We start from the raw sequence: 24695 nt of genomic DNA, 5'->3' as shown, positions 1-24695 counted from the left end.
GTTTGAAATAATATTCCCTCATATTATTATTATATATATATATATATATATATATATATATATATACAGTCAATCCAAACATGAACAAGCAAGAAAAAACAACAACGCGAAGATGTGGAATAAGTACAGTGTTATTGGATGCTCAGGAAAGGAAAAAGAAGAAAGAGGATTTCACGTTTCAAGTGGAGCTCTTCATCAGAAATATAGAAAAAAAAAAGCCCTTGGATGTTTTGTGTTTTTATAGATTCATTATAGCAGACTGAATGATATGGTTTGTCATTGGTTTTTGTATTGTTATATGTTCAAGCGAGGGGTTTACAAGTTGACTGGAGATACGATATAGTTGGTAAATATAATTAGAACAATAAATGAATAAATTAAATAGAGAAAATTTAAATGTAAATGAGGTAAGTTTATAATTAATAAAAGAATGGAATATTCATTTATAAGGTATAAATAAAGTTATGAAAATTTTTATATATGCAAGTACGCATGTGTACACGTACACACACACATATATATGTATCTTGTACATCCATATATATATATATATACATACATACATACAGGCATATACTTACATATATACATACATCCACACATATATATGTGCAAATACATTAATGTGTACTAGCAGAAAGACTGCCCTCCGGGCAGTTTTTCTGCTAGCCCCTTGATATTATTTTCATCTTTGATTCCCATTTCTGATAATCTTTATATTTTACATCTAATTATTGCTCACTTGCTTAGTAAATATTTCTTTCTTTATTTTATCACAGACATAATCTCTCTTTTGTAAACAAACATCACGGTAGTCCAACAACAGAGGGAGAAGCAGTTTGTTAAAATTTACCTTCCCCTCAAAACAACATTGAGATTTCAGTTCAGCAGCCCATCTGTAAGCTTTGCGGTGTGTGTGTGAAAGAGAACATTGCAAAAAATGAATGAAATAAACATGAAATGAAAAAAAAACATATAAATAAAAGGGCATTGCTACAGATGTATATGCCCCTGACTTTGTTGCTTCATAACATCCAGAAAAATGGATACTTTTTAACAAAATTTTCTACAAATACCACTTAGATATTGTGGCTTCAGAATATATAGGGATTTGTGGGAAAGAAATTTTGTGAGGGCGTGGAGAGAGGAGTTTCAGAAAATTCACACGATCTGACTTTTTTCCCTCATAATTTTCAGGAGGATGGGTATCTTTTAATAAAAATTTATACAAATCTCTTTCAAACGGCATAGATTACAATTATAAAGAAGTGTGTGGGAAGAATTTTTTCGGGGATTTTTCCCCATTTTTTGAAAACCACAGCCTTCGAAATGATGAGGGTGGCATCTTTGTATGAAAAATGTTTTTGAAAACTTTTTTTTTACACCCCTCCCTCCCTCACCATCCCACTCTGGACCTATTTTGGCCAATTTTTTTTTTGGCACTTCAAAACCATTTTTTTCAAAATAATTTTTTCAAATTGTTAATATTTTCAGAGGGAAAAGTGATTTAAGAGTGATTTGGCTGTTGCTTCTAGCACATCCAAAGACACTTTTCTTTATCACCCTCGCATGTATTAATGCTTTTCAATATTTTGCCCATAAATACTTTTATATGCTATAAAAAAGAAAATTTTAGAAATTATGAATTTTTTGCAACCCCACTCCCTGCACCCCGATTGTTTCTGTTTAGAAATTAAAATATTGGAGAGCCTGAGAAGGTCATTGCTGGCATTTATCCACAGTGATTTTAAAAAAAATTACGGAGATGTACTTGCATAGCAAGTGACTTGATCTGCAATCATATGCTGAAACAAAAACAATTGCTAGGTGGAAGATGATTGTAAACCAAACAAGAACACACAAATACCGTTAGTTTCACTTCAACATTAAAACTTCATTTTTGTTAAAATATTTTCGTCGCCTTGAAACCGCAACCGGTTCACTGACAAAACTTCACAAAGGTGATGCACCATGAAGTTTTGTCAGTGAACAGCACACACGGTCATTACCTTTCATTTGTGTGTATGTGTATCTATGTATGTACGCGAGTGTGTGTGTGTCACTGTTTTTGTTGACGAACAACAGCAGTAATTGTATTCACCTCAACAGACGTCATTGATTGGTTGAAATTGCTGAAAAACAAGAAATTGTGTGTATGTGCATCTATGTATGTACGCGAGAGTGTGTGTGTGTGTCACTGTTTTTGTTGACGAACAACAGCAGTAATTGTATTCACCTCAACAGACGTCATTGATTGGTTGAAATTGCTGAAAAACAAGAAATTGTGTGTATGTGTATCTATGTATGTACGCGAGTGTGTGTGTGTGTGTGTGTCACTGTTTTTGTTGACGAACAACAGCAGTAATTGTATTCACCTCAACAGACGTCATTGATTGGTTGAAATTGCTGAAAAACAAGAAATTGTGTGTATGTGTATCTATGTATGTATGCGAGTGTGTGTGTGTGTGTGTCACTGTTTTTGTTGACGAACAACAGCAGTAATTGTATTCACCTCAACAGACGTCATTGATTGGTTGAAATTGCTGAAAAACGAGAAATTTAACAACAAATAGCTTACAAACTACAGAATTTTCTCAAGAACACCAAGAGAAAAATATGTTTTATGTGACACATTCTACCAGTATACGAAGTTTAAAAGTGTTTAGTTACAAAAAAATTATATTTTAAGATCTGCCAGTCAAAGTGAAAAGATCCTATTTTAAAATTTTCTTCTTAGAGTCACTGCTGTGGTCAAGGGTATATCTATGACGAAGAAAAATATTAGTTCTAAAGGCTCAGCTTTCAGTTCAATTTGTTGTTAATGACCATATAATGGAAAAATTGGTTTCCTTTACTGAACATTTAAGGTAGATAACTATGGCTATACTGTTTGACAAAGTGGTAGACCGCATCTACATAAATACAAGTTTACACAAGTATCTTCGTACATTCATAATTAATTATGTGTGTATGCATAATACATCTACGTCAGTATAAGGAAAACAAACAGATTTCATTTATTCGTTTGTAAAAATTATTATAATCGGCGAGAGAATTACTTCAGTGAAAATAGATTATAAGAATGCAAACGGGTCCATACAAATAGGCACATATTAATTTAAATTGTGTATATATACACATATACACACTCACATACATGCGTACACCCATACACACACACACACACGTGTGTGTTTGTGGAGGTGCAATGGCCCAGTGGTTAGGGTGGTGGACTCGCGGTTGTGAGTGTTTATTGAGTGAAAATACCTAAAGCTCCACGAGGCCCTGGCAGGGGATGGTGGCGAACCCTGCTGTACTCTTTTACCACAACTTTCTATCACTCTTTCTTCCTGCTTCTGTTGTATCTGTATCTCAAAGGATCAGACTTGTCACGCTGAATCTCCCCGAGAACTACATTAAGGGTACACGTGTCTGTGGAGTGCTCAGCCACATAGACATTAATTTCACGAGCAGGCTGTTCCGTTGATTGGATCAACTGGAACCCTCGTCGTCGTAACTGACGGAGTGCCATGATGTATGTATATATATATATATATATATATATGTATGAAAAAACAAGTCAAGATAGAAAATGCTAAAATAATTTTATAAAGAACATTTCAGTACCGGTTTCGGTCATTTGAGACCTTTTCAACTGTAACTATTAAATAATTAAATTTAGAAAAATTAAAAGAAAAGTTTTTTTTAAAAGAATATTTGTATAGTGTTCAAATATAAGTGGCATTTTCCTTGTTTCTGCCTTTCTCTGTCTCTCTTGTTTACTCTGTGTGTGTATATATATATATATATATATATATATATGTGTGTGTATATATATATATATATATATATATATATATATATATATATTATATATATATATATGTGTGTGTATATATATATATATATATGTGTGTGTATATATATATATATATGTGTGTGTATATATATATATAATATATATATATATATATACATACACACATACACACACATACATACATATATATACACACATGTATACACATACATACATACATACACACATGTACATATGCATATACACGTACATTCACATACACAATTATGCATGTTCAATTTTGTTTAGTTGTATTTGAGAAAAAGATATATGGGAGGGGAGAGAATCATGTAAGCTTATGAATAATTTTCAAGTATACAGAGGTTTGTATATAAAAAAGTAAATAAACAAATAAATAGGCACAAGAAGCTTGCTTCCCAACCACATGGTACCAGGTTCAGTTCCATTGCATGGTACCTTGGGCAAGTGTCCTCTACTATAGCCTCGGGCTGACCAAAGCCTTGTGAGTGGATTTGGTAGACGGAAACTGAAAGAAGCCCGTCGTTATGGGTGCATATGCATCCTGATCTAAGCTAGTTAGCTAAACAAACTTTCAATACCATTCCTCTATCTTAAACCCAATATAACTCAATCCATCCCTGTCCATCCATTAACTCCCTTTACAAAATTTTTACTTTTAACCCTTTAGTGTTCAGATTATTCTGTCAAATGTGATGTTTGTTTATTTATATTGTTTTGAATTAATCATGCATTATCTTGTAGTTTAGAGATTTCAGTGATGTGATTTTTTAGTTTTAGAATGACATGGTAGGGCTGAGGTGAGAGGCGAGATCTGGTCAGTTTCAATATAAAACAGGTTAAATATTTTAGCCAGATATGGCCAGTGTTTGCACCTCTTATTGAAGAAAGATAATAGTAATTAAAAATTGTAGCAGTTTCATTCCCTAAGCAGATGGAGCATATAACAACATGACAGCCTAAACTCAGGAGCTTTAGTGAGACAAAACTTTATGTTGTGTCTCACTAAAGATTCTGAGTTACATTGCAAATTGCAGCTTTCCACTAGTATTCGTTTGTCTTTTTTGGCTGCTGAAGTGGACTAAGGTGTTATGATGGAGGCAGTTGAATGCAGGTCAGTGATCAGGTTTTTATACTTGAAAGGTCACACACCAAAAGAGACTTTCGTTGAGATGAAAGCATTTTGTGGTGAAGATGCACCATCATACGACATAGTCAAGCACTGGCATCGCCAGTTCAAATATGGTCGGACATCAGTGGAAACTGTTCCTATTCCTGGATGACCACATTCTGTCATTGATGACGACACCATCCATAAAGTGGAAGCCATCATTTTGGAGGGTTGCCACATAACAATTCAGTAACTAACCCATGAAGTGAAGATAAGTGTTGGGTCCGTGGAAAAAAATCATTCATGACCATTTGCACGTGCAGAAGTTGTCTGCACGGTGGATTCCCCAGATGCTCACACCTTTTTAGAAGCAGGAACGAGTCAGTTGCTCCCAGGCTCTTTAGGCAATATGCCAAGAAAATGAGGACTTTTTAGGCAGACTTATCACACAGGATGAAACATGGGTCCATCACTATGACCCTGAGACTAAAGTGCAGCTGAAGTAATGGAAGCATGATAACTCATCACTTCCAGAGAAGGTTCATGTCCAACTCTCAGCAGGAAAGTTGATGCTCACAGCCTTTTGGGACCAGCACAGAGTAGTGATATTGGATTTTTCTGGCAAATGGCACCACAATAAATGGGACATATTATGCTTCTCTGCAGCAGAAATTGCAGGATGCCATCAAAGCAGAGAGGCGTGGCATGCTGACAAATAAAGTCTGTCTCCTCCAAGATGATGAACTTGTTTATGAGGTAAAGTCTTGGCTCCAGACACAACCTACTGACTTCTACAGACGAGGTCTTCACAGTTGCATAAAGCGATGGGAGAAGTGTGTCACCATTGGTGGTGGCTATGTAGAGAAGGACTAATAGTTATGCCGAGTTTCATTTATCCCAGTCCTTGGGAAGTGGGTCGGGGGAAATCTTTAATGAACACCCCTCATACATACATACACACACACATACGTACATAATACATGCATACATACATATGTATGTATGTAGGTAGGTAAGGATATAGGGATGTAAGTATACATACATACATACACATACAAATGAGAAAGAAAAAGGCCTTACCCTAAGTAGACACATCAGAGACACCAGATATAAATAAACATACACACATATATGTAGTTATATACATAAATACATACATATACATACTATCTACATACATACATACATGCACACACACACATACATCATGCATACATACATATATATATACATGCGTAAATACATGCACACACACACACACACATGCATACCTACATTCACACATGAGAGAAAAATACCCTATGCTAAATAGACACATTAGAGACACCATACATACATATGCATACACATATACACACACATATACATGCATAGTTACAAACATACACATACAGATATATGCACACACACACACACACCTACATATGAAAGAGAGAGGGGTCCTACCTACCCTAACCAGATATTCAAGTCGTAAGCATTTATAATTTGTAAGCAACGTTAAGAATATGAAGGGGTTGAGCTTTATAAAGCAATTAGACCATCACACACCTTTGATGAGATGCTTTGGATACCTGCTCAAGTAGGTCGTTTGCCAGTCAGGTGTAAAGTTAATTAGGAAGAAAAGAGAAATATCAGACAAGTGTCTGACACAGCAGCATCATTGTCATCTGCAGGGAGAGGTCAGTAGTCAAGGAGATCGCTTCCCAACTACATGGTTTCAGGTTCAATCCCGTTGTGTGACACTTGGGCATACATCTTCCAGGAGGCACAATGGCCCAGTGGTTAGGGCAGCGGACTCGTGGGCGTAGGATCGCGGTTTCGAGTCCCAGACCGGGCGTTGTGAGTGTTTATTGAGCGAAAACACCTAAAAAGCTCCACGAGGCTCCGGCAGGGGATGGTGATGATCCCTTCTGTACTCTTTCACCACAACTTTCTCTCACTCTTACTTCCTGTTTCTGTTGTACCTGTATTTCAAAAGGGCCGGCCTTGTCACTCAGTGTCACGCTGAATATCCCCGAGAACTACGTTAAGGGTGCACGTGTCTGTGGAGTGCTCAGCCACTTACACGTTAATTTCATGAGCAGGCTGTTCCGTTGATCGGATCAACCGGAACCCTCGTCGTCGTAACCGACGGAGTGCTTTCCATACATCTTCCACTACAGCCCCATGCTAACCATAGCCTTGTGAGTGGGTTTGGTTGGTTGATGGAAACTGAAAGAAGCCCATCAAAAGGTGGCATTAGAAAGGGATAGGACACAAAACCGACAGTAAAGTGCAAGGTTGATTACCAGTTCAAATATACTCGGGGCACTTTGAACTCATAAAGAAAGCCATTCACTGTGTTTTATCTGGAGAAAATTTCTCACTGGTGCCAAAGAGTGTAGATACACCAAAATCAGCTTGCAGGGCCACTGGCACAGGAGTAGCCCAGAAGTCAGAAAAAACAAACACTGTAACAGAATATTCCTTAGTTTTATCATAACCAGGGTCATTCTTAGGTATACTTGTAACAGGAATATTTAGCAATTGAATGCAGACCACCATATCCAGTGCCAAAAAAAAACACAAAAACAACTCAAGAATATGAGCACAATTCACTAGAATAAAATGAAAATCATTAAAAAAATACATATATATGTAAGTATGTATGTATATATGTTTCTATCTATATATACATACATATATATATATATATATATATATATATATGGCGGTGCCCCAGCATGGCCACAGCTCATGAGCTGAAACTGGAAAAATCAAATAATCAAAATATAAAATATAAATTAGAGAAAAAAAACACTATTATGCAATTTAAACAATTCATTGTTTGAGTTGCATAATAGTGTTTTTTTTCTCTAATTTATATTTTATATATCTATATTGTGAAATTTGATTTAATACTAAATTGAATTTTTCCTTGTAAGTTTGGAGTTATACTCCCTAATATTATTATTATATGTATATATATTATATATATATGTATGTATGTATGTATGTATCTATCTATCTATATATGTATATATATGTATGTATGTATATAAATGATGGGCTTCTTTCAGTTTCTCCCTACCAAATCCACTTGCAAGGCTTTGGATGGCCCAAGGCTGTCGTAGAATATACTTGCTCAAGGTGCCATGCAGTGGGACTGAACCCGAAATCGTGTGACTGGAAAGCAAGCTTCTTACCACATAGCTATGCCAGTGCCTATAGAGCTACATGTGTTTGTGTGTGTGTGTCCATGTGCATGATTTGGTCCTTCAAACCCTTTAGTATTCAAACTGGCCACACGAGGCCCAAATATTCTACCCGTTTCCTGTGCAACCCAGCCACATCCAGCCTCTCACACCGAGCCTACAATGTCATTCTAAAAATAAACAATCACATCATTGAAAATCTCAAAGCTACAAGGTAATGCATGACTAATTCAAAACAATGTGAATAGATATGCATTACATTTGACGTTGTAACCTGAATGCCCAAATGTAAAACTCTTTCAGAATTCTTTTTTCACAATGTAAATACCACTACAATCCTCTCTGCATTCTTTAGAATGTTGCTGCACACAAAACACGAGGTCAAATTTAAATTTTCAGTCCTGTGTATATTTACTTTACTTTCTGTCAAGATGGCTTTCATTTTATTCAGAAGCTCATCTTTCACTATTTTGGCTTTAATTTCCTCTATGGTTACACACAATTCAGTAATCACGTTACACAAAAATGCTTTGTATTTCTGTGTCAGCTCTTAACAATGCAATTACTCTTTCTTTGAACGGGTCATCATTTTTAGGTATTAACCTAGATAACCAGTCTGCGTGACTTAACTTGTTTGCGGGCGAGGTATCCTATTTTGAAGTTGAAGTTCAACAAAATGGTTCCTCATCTCTACAATCTATCAGGAATATGTCCTGGGATGTCCTTCTTACAGCCAAATATAATCAAAAAGGGAGTTGATCATCGGTTTACAGACAAAAACCTTCTGCCGTGGGTGAATTTTACATTATAAATAATTGCCAAGGAGTGGCTGTGTGGTAAGTAGCTTGCTTACCAACCACATGGTTCTGGGTTCAGTCCCACTGCGTGGCACCTTGGTCAAGTGTCTTCTACTATAGCCATGGGCCGACCAAAGCCTTGTGAGTGGATATGGTAGATGGAAACTGAAAGAAGCCCATTGAACATATATATATATATATGTATGTGTGTATATATATATATGTGTGTGTGTATATATATATGTATATGTATATACATATAATATATATATATATATATATATATATATATATATATGTTGAACCGTCCAACCCATGCTAGCATGGAAAGCGGACGCTAAATGATGATGATGATGATGATGTATGTATGTATGTGTGTGTATATATATATATATATGTATATGTATGTATGTGTGTGTATATATACACATACTGGTGTGATTTTTAAGCCAAATGGTAACCTGTTAGGTATTTAGAGCATTCATCACCATCATCGTTTAACGTCTACCTTCCATGCTGGCATGGGTTGGACAGTTTGACTGAGGACTGGTGAACTAGATGTCTGCACAAGTCTCCAATCTAATCTGGCTAAGTTTCTACAGCTGGACGCCCTTCCTAATGCCAACCACTCTGAGAGTGTAGTGGATGCCTTTACGTGCCACCGGCATGAGGGCCAGTCAGGCAGTACTGGCATCAGCTATGTTCAAATGGTGCTTTTTATGTGCCACCAGCATGGGAGCCAGTCAGCGACCCTGGCAATGATGACGCTCGAATGGTGCTTTTAATGTTACACTTGCACGGGTGCCAATCAGGCGGTACTGTCACTGGCCATGACAGCAATTTCACTTGCCTCAATAGGTCTTTGCAAGGAAAGTTTATTGTCCAATGATTGAAGGGTACTCTTAAATACACCACTGGCATAGGCCACAGTTATGGTCTCACTTGGCTTGCCTGGTCTTCTCAAGCACAGCATATCTCCAAAGGTCTTGGTCACTTGTCATTACCTTAATGAGGCCAAATGTTTGAAGGACATGCTTCACCACCTCATGTTAGGTCTTCCTGGGTTTACCTCTTCTGTAAGTTCCCTCAACTACTAGGGTTCGACACTTTCACACACAGCTGTCTTCATCCATTTGCAACACATGACCATACCAGTGCAGTCGTCTCTCTTGCACACCACATCTGATGCTTCTTAAGTCCAACTTTTCTCTCGGGGCACTTACACTCTATCCTGTATGCACACTAATTTTTAGATACATGGCAGAGAAAAATCTAATTTTGAAAATATCTTGCCTTTAATTTCGCAAATATGTCCCCTGGAGTAAATAGCAGAAAGCTGAAAATTTTGAGACATTCATTTAACCGAATAGAAAAATCAGTATATACCCTGATTTTATTATTCTTTTTCTTAACATTCATAGTTGGCGATACCCATTTAGAATATTCCCCTTTTTGGATAACTCCAGTTTTTCCTAGTCTCTCTAACTCTAAATTTATCTGTTCCAATGCTGCACGTGGCACATTTCTTTTGGGTTTAAAAATTGGTACTGCATTCTCTTTTGTCTCAAATTTTACTTTTGCTTCCAAACATGTACCTGGTTCATCTGAAAACACATCTGGAAATACTTTCTTTAATTCTTTACGCAATTTTTCCAAGTTGGTGTTAGAACTTTTTTTCCCTGTTTCCTTGAGGAGAACCTGTAAAACCTTGTGTTATTGTTTTTGCAACTCTGCCACGGCTGATAGCAATTTTTCCCATGATAAATAACAAGATGAAATTTTTGTTCTCATAAACGAAAAATATACAATTCACAATAATTTGAGTGAGTCTCGAACACTTCTCATCGCCAACTGCTATATTTCCCTCTCTCACTTTCGGAGAGGCACAAGCACTTACACGCACATATACACACATGACAGTAACTTCTGCCTACCGAATTCAATCACAAAGCTTCGGTCAACTCGGGGCTATAGTAGAAGACACCTACCCAAAGTGTCACGCAGTGGGACTGAACTCGAAACCATGTAGCTAGGAAGCAAGCTCCCTAACCACACAGCCATGCCCGCGCCTCATCAGTGACAATATATAATGTGCGTGTGTGTGTGTAACAATATATATCAAAGTACCAAATATAACCATATAACAGTAAATTTGATTTAAACTATTAAAATTTGGTGACCTAACAGATAATGAACAGTAAAAACGTGACCGCCTGAGAGTGAGGGCTCAAGTAGGACGTTCATCCTCATTTTATAATTATATACATTTCATTCATCGTTTTGCATTATATGTTCCCACTTGTGTTGTCTGTCTTCATGCCATCCCCTACCCTCCATCAGGCATTTGCCATATCCTGAATGCCTTACTTCCCTGGGCATGGACACATTGAAACTCCGATGTCTGGCAGCTGACCTCGGTGTTATTGTCGACAGTGATTTGCGTTGGACAAAACACATCGCTAAAATTGTCAAGAAGGCTGAGGGTGTCTTGGCATCACTCACCAAATCCTTTGTGAGCCACTCTCTGGCTATCTATCTGCGGCTTTATATAGCTATGGTAAGACTTCACCTGGAATTTGCATCACCGGTCTGGAACCCCTATCTCGCCCAGGATATCAATTGTCTGGAAGCCGTTCAGCGACATGCAACCAAAAGAATACCCTCCATCAGGCATTTGCCATACCCTGAACGCCTTACTTCCCTGGGTATGGACACATTGAAACTCCGACGTCTGGCAGCTGACTTGACAGACACCCATAAAATTATCAACCATCTTACAAACAATAACTCTGAGCACCTTTTCAAACTCCACCCATCTAACACCCGTGGACATATTTACAAAGTCAGAAAACAGCACAGCTCCCATGACTTCAGGAAACATTTTTTCACGCTGAGAGTTGCTGAAGCATGGAACAAACTGCTGGCATCAGTTGTTAGTTGTCGGAGCACTGCATCCTTCAAAACTTCCATGCTTTCTGAGATTCACCAACACTACACCTCTGACGTCTGGCAGCTGACTTGGCAGACACCCATAAAATTATCAACCCTCGTACAAACAATAACTCTAAGCACCTTTTCAAACTCCACCCATCTAACACCCGTGGACATATTTACAAAGTCAGAAAACAGCACAGCTCCCATGACTTCAGGAAACATTTTTTCACGCTGAGAGTTGCTGAAGCATGGAACAAACTGCCGGCATCAGTTGTTAGTTGTCGGAGCACTGCATCCTTCAAAACTTCCATGCTTTCTGAGATTCACCAACACTACACCTCTGACGTCTGGCAGCTGACTTGGCAGACACCCATAAAATTATCAACCCTCGTACAAACAATAACTCTAAGCACCTTTTCAAACTCCACCCATCTAACACCCGTGGACATATTTACAAAGTCAGAAAACAGCACAGCTCCCATGACTTCAGGAAACATTTTTTCACGCTGAGAGTTGCTGAAGCATGGAACAACTGCCGCGCATCAGTTGTTAGTTGTCGGAGCACTGCATCCTTCAAAACTTCCATGCTTTCTGAGATTCACCAACACTACACCTCTCTGACGTCTGGCAGCTGACTTGGCAGACACCCATAAAATATCAACCCTCGTACAAACAATAACTCTGAGCACCTTTTCAAACTCACACTCCACCCATCTAACACCCGTGGACATATTTACAAAGTCAGAAAACAGCACAGCTCCCATGACTTCAGGAAACATTTTTTCACGCTGAGAGTTGCTGAAGCATGGAACAAACTGCCGGCATCAGTTGTTAGTTTCGGAGCACTGCATCCTTCAAAACTTCCATGCTTTCTGAGATTCACCAACACTACACCTCTGACGTCTGGCAGCTGACTTGGCAGACACCCATAAAATTATCAACCCTCGTACAAACAATAACTCTAAGCACCTTTTCAAACTCCACCCACCCATCTAACACCTGGACATATTTACAAAGTCAGAAAACAGCACAGCTCCCATGACTTCAGGAAACATTTTTTCACGCTGAGAGTTGCTGAAGCATGGAACAAACTGCCGGCATCAGTTGTTAGTTGTCGGAGCACTGCATCCTTCAAAACTTCCATGCTTTCTGAGATTCACCAACACTACACCTCTGACGTCTGGCAGCTGACTTGGCAGACACCCATAAAATTATCAACCCTCGTACAAACAATAACTCTGAGCACCTTTTCAAACTCCACCCATCTAACACCCGTGGACATATTTACAAAGTCAGAACAGCACAGCTCCCATGACTTCAGGAACATTTTTTCACGCTGAGAGTTGCTGAAGCATGGAACAAACTGCCGGCATCAGTTGTTAGTTGTCGGAGCACTGCATCCTTCAAAACTTCCATGCTTTCTGAGATTCACCAACACTACACCTCTGACGTCTGGCAGCTGACTTGGCAGACACCCATAAAATTATCAACCATCTTACAAACAATAACTCTGAGCACCTTTTCAAACTCCACCCATCTAACACCCGTGGACATATTTACAAAGTCAGAAAACAGCACAGCTCCCATGACTTCAGGAAACATTTTTTCACGCTGAGAGTTGCTGAAGCATGGAACAAACTGCCGGCATCAGTTGTTAGTTGTCGGAGCACTGCATCCTTCAAAACTTCCATGCTTTCTGAGATTCACCAACACTACACCTCTGACGTCTGGCAGCTGACTTGGCAGACACCCATAAAATTATCAACCCTCGTACAAACAATAACTCTGAGCACCTTTTCAAACTCCACCCATCTAACACCCGTGGACATATTTACAAAGTCAGAAAACAGCACAGCTCCCATGACTTCAGGAAACATTTTTTCACGCTGAGAGTTGCTGAAGCATGGAACAAACTGCCGGCATCAGTTGTTAGTTGTCGGAGCACTGCATCCTTCAAAACTTCCATGCTTTCTGAGATTCACCAACACTACACCTCTGACGTCTGGCAGCTGACTTGGCAGACACCCATAAAATTATCAACCCTCGTACAAACAATAACTCTAAGCACCTTTTCAAACTCCACCCATCTAACACCCGTGACACATATTTACAAAGTCAGAAAACAGCACAGCTCCCATGACTTCAGGAAACATTTTTTCACGCTGAGAGTTGCTGAAGCATGGAACAAACTGCCGGCATCAGTTGTTAGTTGTCGGAGCACTGCATCCTTCAAAACTTCCATGCTTTTTGAGATTCACCAACACTACACCTCTGACGTCTGGCAGCTGACTTGGCAGACACCCATAAAATTATCACCCTCGTACAAACAATAACTCTGAGCACCTTTTCAAACTCCACCCATCTAACACCCGTGGACATATTTACAAAGTCAGAAAACAGCACAGCTCCCATGACTTCAGGAAACATTTTTTCACGCTGAGAGTTGCTGAAGCATGGAACAAACTGCCGGCATCAGTTGTTAGTTGTCGGAGCACTGCATCCTTCAAAACTTCCATGCTTTCTGAGATTCACCAACACTACACACCTCTGACGTCTGGCAGCTGACTTGGCAGACACCCATAAAATTATCAACCCTCGTACAAACAATAACTCTGAGCACCTTTTCAAACTCCACCCATCTAACACCCGTGACATATTTACAAAGTCAAAAACAGCACAGCTCCCATGACTTCAGGAAACATTTTTTCACGCTGAGAGTTGCTGAAGCATGAACAAACTGCCGGCATCAGTTGTTAGTTGTCGGAGCACTGCATCCTTCAAAACTTCCATGCTTTCTGAGATTCACAACAACACTACACCTCTGACGTCTGGCAGCTGACTTGGCAGACACCCATAAAATTATCAACCCTCGTACAAACAATAACTCTAAGCACCTTTTCAAACTCCACCCATCTAACACCCGTGGACATATTTACAAAGTCAGAAAACACACAGCTCCCATGACTTCAGGAAACATTTTTTCACGCTGAGAGTTGCTGAAGCATGGAACAAACTGCCGGCATCAGTTGTTAGTTGTCGGAGCACTGCATCCTTCAAAACTTCCATGCTTTCTGAGATTCACCAACACAACACTACACCTCTGACGTCTGGCAGCTGACTTGGCAGACACCCATAAAATTATCAACCCTCGTACAAACAATAACTCTGAGCACCTTTTCAAACTCCACCCATCTAACACCCGTGGACATATTTACAAAGTCAGAAAACAGCACAGCTCCCATGACTTCAGGAAACATTTTTTCACGCTGAGAGTTGCTGAAGCATGGAACAAACTGCCGGCATCAGTTGTTAGTTGTCGGAGCACTGCATCCTTCAAAACTTCCATGCTTTCTGAGATTCACCAACACTACACCTCTGACGTCTGGCAGCTGACTTGGCAGACACCCATAAAATTATCAACCATCTTACAAACAATAACTCTGAGCACCTTTTCAAACTCCACCCATCTAACACCCGTGGACATATTTACAAAGTCAGAAAACAGCACAGCTCCCATGACTTCAGGAAACATTTTTTCACGCTGAGAGTTGCTGAAGCATGGAACAAACTGCCGGCATCAGTTGTTAGTTGTTGGAGCACTGCATCCTTCATAACTTCCATGCTTTCTGAGATTCGCCAACACTACACCTGATTTTCTCTTCTCCATACACACACAAGCATGTATCTGACTCATGCATTGTTCGCTTTCCAGATATTTGTACATTACTGCATGTACTCTGACAAGTTGTGGTGCACCTGAGCACTGTATACAATAATTTCATTATTACTATGTTCGGGCCTTTGTGCCTAATAAAGAAACAAGTAAGCAATGTAACAAGAGTTGGTTATCTTATTATAATTGGTTCATACAAAAACAATCCAATACTCCAACACAGGATCAATAATGAGACTAACGCTCTCACTGTTCGACCTCAGCTGTCTACTGGCTCACCTATTTATAGATGATATTAAAGGGCTAACAGGCATAGATTCATATTTTATGAACTTTTAGTTTGAGAATAAAAGCAAGTAATAGTTCAGATGTAAATGCAGTGTTACAATTCCGTGAGAAAGTACATGTGTTACAAAAACAGAAACAGCAAGTAAATGGCCATCCCAATAAAATATATGAATAAAAAAAGAAATAAAAAAATTTAAAAAAATAAAATAAAATTTTAAAATCCAAGAAACCAATAAATAAAGGGACAAGAAAAAAGGGGCATGCACACTATCCGTTATTCATACATGGTGTCAAGGGAAACTGATGTTGCCCATCATAAACTTTTTGAAAAAGGTCCTTTGAGAGACCAAAGTGCTGGAAACGACCAGGTACTCTCCGAAGTATCACCTGACTAATGCGGGAGACTAATGAAGCTAAAAGGAGAAATAAAGTAGAACCTTCTTTGTCATTTGTCCCCAGATATGTCAAAAGCCACAGGGTGACAACTGTCGTTCACCAGTAGATTGTTGCCATATTTCGTTCGGTGACGGAAGCAATACTGATACGCCATCGGTTATGACAATCATTGTTCCAGTTGATCGGATCAATGGAACAGCCTGCTTGTGAAATTAATGTGCAAGTGGCTGAGTGCTCCACAGACATACATACTCTTAATGTTCTGGTGTCTATAATATATATGCCACTCTGTCGGTTATGACAATGGGGGTTCCAGTTGATCCGATTAATGGAACAGCCTGTTTGTGAAATTAATGTGCAAGTGGCTGAGTGCTCCACAGACATACATACTCTTAATGTTCTGGTGTCTATAATATATATGCCACTCTGTTGGTTATGACAATGATTGTTCGAGTTGATCCGGTCAATGGAACAGCCTGCTTATGAAATTTATGTGCAAGTGGCTGAGCGCTCCACAGACATGCATACCCTTAATGTAGTTCTCAAGGAGATTTAGCATGACACAGAATATGAAAAGGCTGGCCCTTTGAATTACAGGCACTACTCGTTTTTGCCAGCGGAGTGGACTAGAGCAATGTGAAATAAGGGGCACTGCTCAGGGAGACAAGATGCCACTGGATACTGAACTCATGACCCTACAATTATGAGCTAAATACCCTAACAACTAATACCTCTGCCCTAGCAACAAAGACATAAGTTGGAGCATATGAGTTGCCAACAGTGGTGACCACATTAAATATCTGCTTCTGGGCCAAAGAGTGTGTCAGTCCATCAGAACTCGCTCCATCATTCCAGAACAATCCTTCTAGCTCCCGAATAGCGGGGTTATTTATTATTTATAAAGGGGCCCCTCTGTGCCCCTTACTATCTTTTAGGGATGACCCCGCTATGTTCACAAACCCCAAACAGCCAATGAAAGAACTCTTATGTGGTCACTCAATCTGCTAGAAATAACAACCAGATTTCCCTTGATTCACATTCTTACTGTCTTAAGAAGAAGAACGCACAATGCATAGGACTCTGGCCATGCTGGGGCACCACCTTGAAGGGTTTGGTTGAACTAATGGCCCCCTGTTCTTATTTGGTACTTATTCTATCGTCCTTTTTTTTTTATCAAACCATTAAGTTACAGGGATGTAAACAAACCAACTCCAGTAGAAAAGTGGTGAGGGAAGAAACACACACATTCACACACAATACACATACACACACGTGTATGTGCATGTGTATTATACATACATGCATACATACAATGGGCTTCCACACAGTTTCCATCAACCAAATCTACTCTCAAAGAATCGGTCAGCCTGGGGCTATAGTAGAAAACACTTGCCCAAGGTGCAGCACTCTGAGACTGAACCCGATGCCACATGGTTACTAGGCGAACTTCTTAACCACACAGCCATACCTGCATCTGTTATGTCTGGGAAAAGAAAAAAAAAGACAATTGGTAATGAATGACAAATGACTTTGATCATAAGTTTGATCATAAATTTGTTTTGATCATAAGTTTGATAAAGTTTGGCCAGCAGCATCAAATCTAACACAAAGCTGGATTTTGCTTAGAATACATGAAATCCATTCCATATTACACCTTCCTAATAAAACTGACTGAATAATTAACACTTAGAATAATTAACAAACTTAGCTTTTTCTGCGTATGACGTGCGATACATAGGACATGTTTTCCCTGTCGTCCATGCATCATATAAAATTTTATTTTTAATCTTTTATCTTTTTTGTGTGTTTTGGTCATAAGGCTGTGGCCATGCTGGGGCATTGCCTTGAAGAACTTTTAGTCAAATAAGCCAACTCCAGTACTAATTTTTTTTTTCTTTTTTAAGCTTGGTACTTATTTTATTAGTCACTTTTGCTGAATCGCTAAATTACAGGGATGAAAACAAACTGACACCAGTTATCAAGGGGGGGGGGACAAACACACACACACATGCATATATATATATATATATATACACACACACACACACAACAGATTTTTCAGTTTTTGTCTACCAAATCCACTCACAAGACTTTGGTAAGCCCGAGGTTAAAGTAGAAGACACTTGCCCAAGGAACCACAAAGGTGGAACTGAACCTGGAACCATGTGGTTAGAAGGCAATCTCTTTTTTTCTTCTTTTTATCAAACCACTAAGTTACTGTGATGTAAACAAACCGACTCCAACAGAAAAGTGGTGATGAAAAAAACACACACACACGCATATGACAGGGCTTCTTTCAGTTTCTATCAACCAAATCCGCTCTCAAGGCTTTGGTCAGGTTGAGGCTATACTCTTTTACTTGTTTCAGTCATTTGACTGCGGCCATGCTGGAGCACCGCCTTTAGTCAAAGAAATCGACTCCCAGGACTTATTCTTTGTAAGCCTAGTACTTATTCTATCGGTCTCTTTTGCCGAACTGCTAAGTTGCGCAAGGTGCCACACGGTGGGACTGAACCCAGAAGCATGTGGTTAGGAAGCAGGCTTCTTACCACACACCCACGTCTGCATCTGTATGTTATTGTCTTCAATCACCAGAATAACCTTGGGCTTATAAAAGAAAAGCTTTGTAGCAAACCATAGGATTTGAACACTTGTCTCTGAATTATCAGTTCTTTATCATGAGTGAGCCACAGTTGTTGTTGTTGGGGGGGAAGGGGGGCTTGTTTATTTTTCTGTTTAGTCTTAATTTTTTAAGAGAAGAGGGTGGTGTGGCTCGTGAGAGATTTAGCTGCTATTTCTAGCAGGCCGAGGTACCACGTAGAGGCTCATTTGTTAGTTCGTGTGTGTCTTTTTTTTTTTTTGTACTTTTACTCTACTTCGTCAATTACCCCCACGACAAACCATTTATTGATAAAGAGATATCAATGGTTCGATTAATGTGTTTGATTTTAGAGTTATCTAATCTTGTATGTGAAGTACAAAGATTAAAAAAAAAAACATAATAGGCGCAGGAGTGGCTGTGTGGTAAGTAGCTTGCCTACCAACCACATGGTTCTGGGTTCAGTCCCACTGCGTGGCATCTTGGGCAAGTGTCTTCTGCTATAGCCCCGGGCCGACCAATGCCTTGTGAGTGGATTTGGTAGACGGAAACTGAAAGAAGCCTGTCGTATATATGTATATATATATGTATGTGTGTGTATGTTTGTGTGTCTGTGTTTGTACCCCTAGCATTGCTTGACAACCGATGCTGGCGGGTTTACGTCCCCGTCACTTAGCGGTTCGGCAAAAAGAGACCGATAGAATAAGTACTGGGCTTACAAAGAATAAGTCCCGGGGTCGATTTGCTCGACTAAAGGCGGTGCTCCAGCATGGCCGCAGTCAAATGACTGAAATAAGTAAAAGAGTAAAAGAGTATCACTTTATCTTTACGGGCCACCTTTTTATTTTTATATCCCTTTTATATCCCTTTATACTTTTATCTTTCGTCTTTTATTTTTTCGCTTCTTTATCTTTATATACTTATATACTTATTTTTTTACATTTTTACTCTTTTATTACATTTTGCACTTATTTTTTTTCCTCTTTGTGATCCCAAACTCATTAAAGATTCACCCCCTTCCACTCCTTCCCTCAACATCCAACCTCCTCATTCTATATCGAGTGAAAAACGGTATGGACGTTTTGTTTTTGTTTTGGTGTCTCGCTCTGCTGTATACGACTATGAGGATTTGCAACCCCAACGAAACTCGTCTTTTTCCCAAACTTCTCAAACCTGCTATAATGTAATACATGTCTTTGGTGTGGTAATTGTGCGCGGCTGAAGAAGGCTATTGACATACATGTTACATCAATTATGCATTGATATAAACTGTCCAATAAAGCCAGAAACATATGTACCGCTAAATCCTTTGCATCCTGTTTTTCTTTTGATAAATATACCCTATCACCTACACCACTAACTGGCATATACAGGTGCTTACAGTTATCAAGTATATATATATATATATATATATATATTATATATATATATATATATATCCACACATACACATACATAGATATATCTGTATGTGTGTATATATATATATATATATATATATCCACACATACACATATATAGATATATCTGTATGTGTGTGTATATATATATATATATATCCACACATACACATATATAGATATATCTGTATGTGTGTGTATATATATATATATATGTTGTGTGTGTGTGTGTGTGTGTATATATACACACATACACACAAATACCTATAGATACATACACATATCGCATACACATACATGCACGCCTAGCTACATTCATCTGTGCATACATAAATGCATGCATACCTACCTATCTACACACACACATACATACACACACATACATACATACATACATACACATACACACATATACACACATACATACACATACACACATATACACACATACATACATACACACATACATACATACATACATACATACATACATACATACATACATACATACATACATACATATACATACATACATGCAAACATACATATTTACATTAAAAAAAAAGTTGGATAATGCATATTTGGGTTCCTTGCGCATAGGTGAAGGACGAAATGGTCACAGCGGAAATTCCTCGGATCACAATTCTGTAGACATGTGGTGAAACAGGCAACGACAACAGGGTGAGTTATTGGGGCAACCGGGTACCAAAGTGAAATTCAGTTTTCGGCGAAAGCTTGTCCTACTTTTTACTTCGTTTACGTCGCTAAAGTCGAAGAAAAAGCTATGAACAAAACCCACACGTACACACAAACACACTTACACACAGTCACACATACGTGTGAACACACACACACACACACACACACATGATGAAACGCACGCACAAACATAATGCATACATATATGCACACGCACCCAGACATGTATACACAAAAAATACGAACGCATGCCCACATATACATACACGCACACACAAGCATGCACACACACACACACATACAAGCATGCACACACACACACACATACAAGCATGCACACACACACACACACACACATACATACAAGCATGCACACACACACATACAAGCATGCACACACACACACACACAAGCATGCACACACACACACACACATATACATATACATATATATATATATATATACAGGCTAACACGCATGCACATACAGAAAGACACACAACCACATCCACACAAACGCACGTACACACACACACACACACACATTTTCAGACATCGTGGAAACATCTGTGGTTGCTTGCGCTGCTCGAAATAGCAGCCAAATTTTCTTTGAATCATATCCTACCGTCTTTAGGAATCAAGACAAAAAAAAAAAAATAATGAATGAATAAAACAACGCAAGGTTGCTTTGGTTGGTATAGTCCTAGATACATTATGACTGAAAACTCCTTTTAATCATAGGGATGCTGGATCATTTGTAACCCGGATTTTAAACAACAATAATCACCTCCATAACCGAGACACATACCGTAATTGGGAGTTGAAATCGTAGTTTTTGCAGTGTTTGCTGTCTTTGAAATGGTAAGAGGAACCGACGCAAGTGTGACATTCCTTGCGTTGGACGAACAGACAAGGAAACCTCTCTGAGGTGTTCCGAACTGCTACAAATAACAAACAAAAAACTGTCCCTTAAACTACATATACATTTGATAATGTAACCCAAGGTAGACCGTTCCTGAAATAATAATAAACATATAAAACTGCAGGTTTGTCATGCTTCGAAGGCCTTTAATTTAGTCAAAGCTCTGCTCAATAGCAACCAGCCTAGGGTTGAACAGCAACACAAGAAATTCTGGCGGAGCCGAAATTCCATCTCGATGGTGCTATGTGGTGCATTTAAATTGGATACAAAAACTGTCTTGGTTACCCCCAATACTCGCTTTTGTCAACTGTTATAAGCAATGATAGTAATAATAATAATAATAATAATAATAATAAAATTAATAGTGAGGATAATTTCTGTTATATGCTAGAAGGGTGGAGGAAAAGATGATCGAAGGATAAATTACACAAATGGTTGTGGTTGTGGTGGGTTTACCACGGAAGAGATTTATGGAAAAACAGACATGGAAACATAAAGAAACATGTTGATAGAACTAATAGTTTGGATTCCTCTAAATTGGGTGCCCGTAAACCGGGTGGGCGGATGGATGGATAGATAGATAGATAGATAGATAGATAGATAGATAGACAGATAGATAGAGGAGGGAAGGAAATGATTCGATAGAAACAAAACAATTATGAACTAACGAAAAGGTGACGAAATCTACCTCAAATCACATACCTTAATATCCTCAAAATACAAAAAAAACAAAACGTGTTGGACACATCGGATGATGTAGTCCTGGATTACTCTGTTGTGTCGGAATAAAAACATTTGATGGTCATGGCTGGAACGTTTTTTTTTTTTTTCATCATAGAGCTTAAACTGGAGCTTGACAAATAGCAGCAATAAAAATGTGACATTTCATAATAAAGGCGGATACAAAGACGAAATAAACAAACCAATTGGAGGTTTGGGGGAATAAAATACGAAGGAAAAATCCCCGAAAAACGGGCGGCTTACATCACTGGAGATTTTCTCTTTTTGGTAAATAAAAGCTTCTTCGTTCATGGAGAATAAATTCCTGCTACACCTGCCATTAGGTCCGTTCCCTAGAGACTGTTATATGTAAGTTCGTTCAAACGTGTTTTAAAACAAACGTCCAGGCTGAAACTTAGTTCAGCTCCTAACTGTAGCATAGTTATTTAAGAACGATGACATTATCATCGTCGTCGTCGTCATCGTCGTCGTCGTCGTCAACGTCGCCGTCGTCTTCACTCGTATTATTATTATTTATCTTTTCCTTAATTGCTTCTCAAATGGCATCGATACGTAACAGATGGCTCTTATATATTTAATAACACTTGATAGCAAGCAATGTCTTATTGTCGATGGGGGTGGTTGTCGTTTTTGCTGACTCCTGTCCTTTAAGTAAACTCTGGGGAGTTGCTTGCTCAACCGGAGGTTTCCTTATCTCATAACTGATAGAATGAAGGAAAGACGAACGAATTGATTTATCAGTGTAGTTCAGTCAGCTAAAGCATTGGTTAAATCCCGAGGGTAATGATAGTGAGTTCAAGTTGAGTTTCCTCCCTACTTTTTTTGTTTGTTTTTGTTTTTGTTCTTGTGTATTTCAATGTTTCGCTTCTTTTTTTTTTTTTTTTTTTTCCTTTTAATCTTTTATTCAGAAAGCAAGGCAATGCCCATACACAGGCCCTCTCAGGGCCGGTGTCTGCAAACGAGAAACCCAGCCTTAGTGTGCTTGTGACAGAGTCAAAAGCCCCCAAAGAGCCAGGCAGTGGTGTTAAACTCGACGATTGGTTAAGTCTACCACCCAACTAGGCCCAAGGTGGTATTTTGACTCAGAATGCAAAGAAACAGGACGACTTCCAAAAGACATTTGCTCCAACGTTTTCACACTTCTTTCTACCAATCCACTACCTTGGACTGGTTACTTTACCACTGGAGGCGCAATGGCCCAGTGGTTAGGGCAGCGGACTCGCGGTCGTAGGATCGCGGTTTCGATTCCCAGACCGGGCGTTATGAGTGTTTATTGAGCGAAAACACCTAAAGCTCCACGAGGCTCCGGCAGGGATGGTGGTGATCCCTGCTGTACTCTTTCACCACAACTTTCTCTCACTCTTACTTCCTGTTTCTGTTGTAACTGTATTTCAAAGGGCCGGCCTTGTCACTCTCTGTGTCACGCTGAATATCCCCGAGAACTACGTTAAGGGTACACGTGTCTGTGGAGTGCTCAGCCACTTACACGTTAATTTCACGAGCAGGCTGTCCCGTTGATCGGATCAACCAGAACCCTCGTCGTCGCAACCGACGGAGTGCTTCCACTTTACCACTGATCCCAGAAAGGATGAAAGGCTGGATTTGAACTGTCACTACAGAGAGTTGAAACGAATACCTCAAAGCATTCTGCTCTAATGGTGCTCTAATGACTCTGCCACTTTGCCGTTGAGGAAGAATTTGTGGAATGCAGACATGGTAATGTGGTGTGGCGTGCTCCTGTAATCCAGCTACTCGGAGGCTTGGTTGGTTGACCGGTTTGAGGATGGGAGTCCTGGCAGTTGGTCTTCTATGGTGATCGGGTGTCTGCGCTAAGCTCGGCATCAATATGGTGCTGGAGAGGGAGCTCATCAGGACCAGGTTGTCTAAGGCGGGTCGCTTCGGCCCAGAGCGGAAACGCAGCAGGCAAAAGGCCCCGTGTCGAGCAGTAGTGGGATCGCGCCTGTGAATAGTCGTCGGCTGGCAACCTGTTCGATATAATTGAACTCCAACCTTTAAGAAAAGAGAAGCTTGCTTCAAAATAACATGGTTTTGGGTTAGGCTCCACTGCATGACACCTTGGGCAAGTACAAGTATCTTTTACTA

General features: G+C 39.2%; 1 protein-coding gene across 3 annotated transcripts in view; it reads right to left on the bottom strand.

Moving 5' to 3' along the window:
- The window catches only part of LOC115224367 (lactosylceramide 1,3-N-acetyl-beta-D-glucosaminyltransferase-like), a 51615-nt gene extending 27832 nt beyond the window's left edge, over positions 1 to 23783 (bottom strand). The window contains exons 1-2 of one of the 3 annotated variants that reach the window (XM_036513329.1): positions 22836 to 23783; positions 17625 to 17714 (exon numbers count right to left, since the gene is read on the bottom strand). In XM_036513329.1, the coding sequence (XP_036369222.1) occupies positions 17625 to 17697 (73 nt within the window). In that variant the 5' untranslated portion in view covers positions 17698 to 17714; positions 22836 to 23783. The remainder of the gene's footprint in view (positions 1 to 17624; positions 17715 to 22835) is intronic. The other 2 variants (XM_036513331.1, XM_036513332.1) reach the window with 2 other exon arrangements.
- Between the last annotated feature and the right edge of the window lie 912 nt (positions 23784 to 24695).

The sequence above is a fragment of the Octopus sinensis genome, linkage group LG25 (assembly GCF_006345805.1).
Source record: "Octopus sinensis linkage group LG25, ASM634580v1, whole genome shotgun sequence".
Classification (NCBI taxonomy): Eukaryota; Metazoa; Mollusca; class Cephalopoda; order Octopoda; family Octopodidae; genus Octopus; species Octopus sinensis.
The sequence above is the reverse complement of the archived record's forward strand: the minus strand, read 5'-3'. Positions and strand labels throughout refer to the sequence as shown.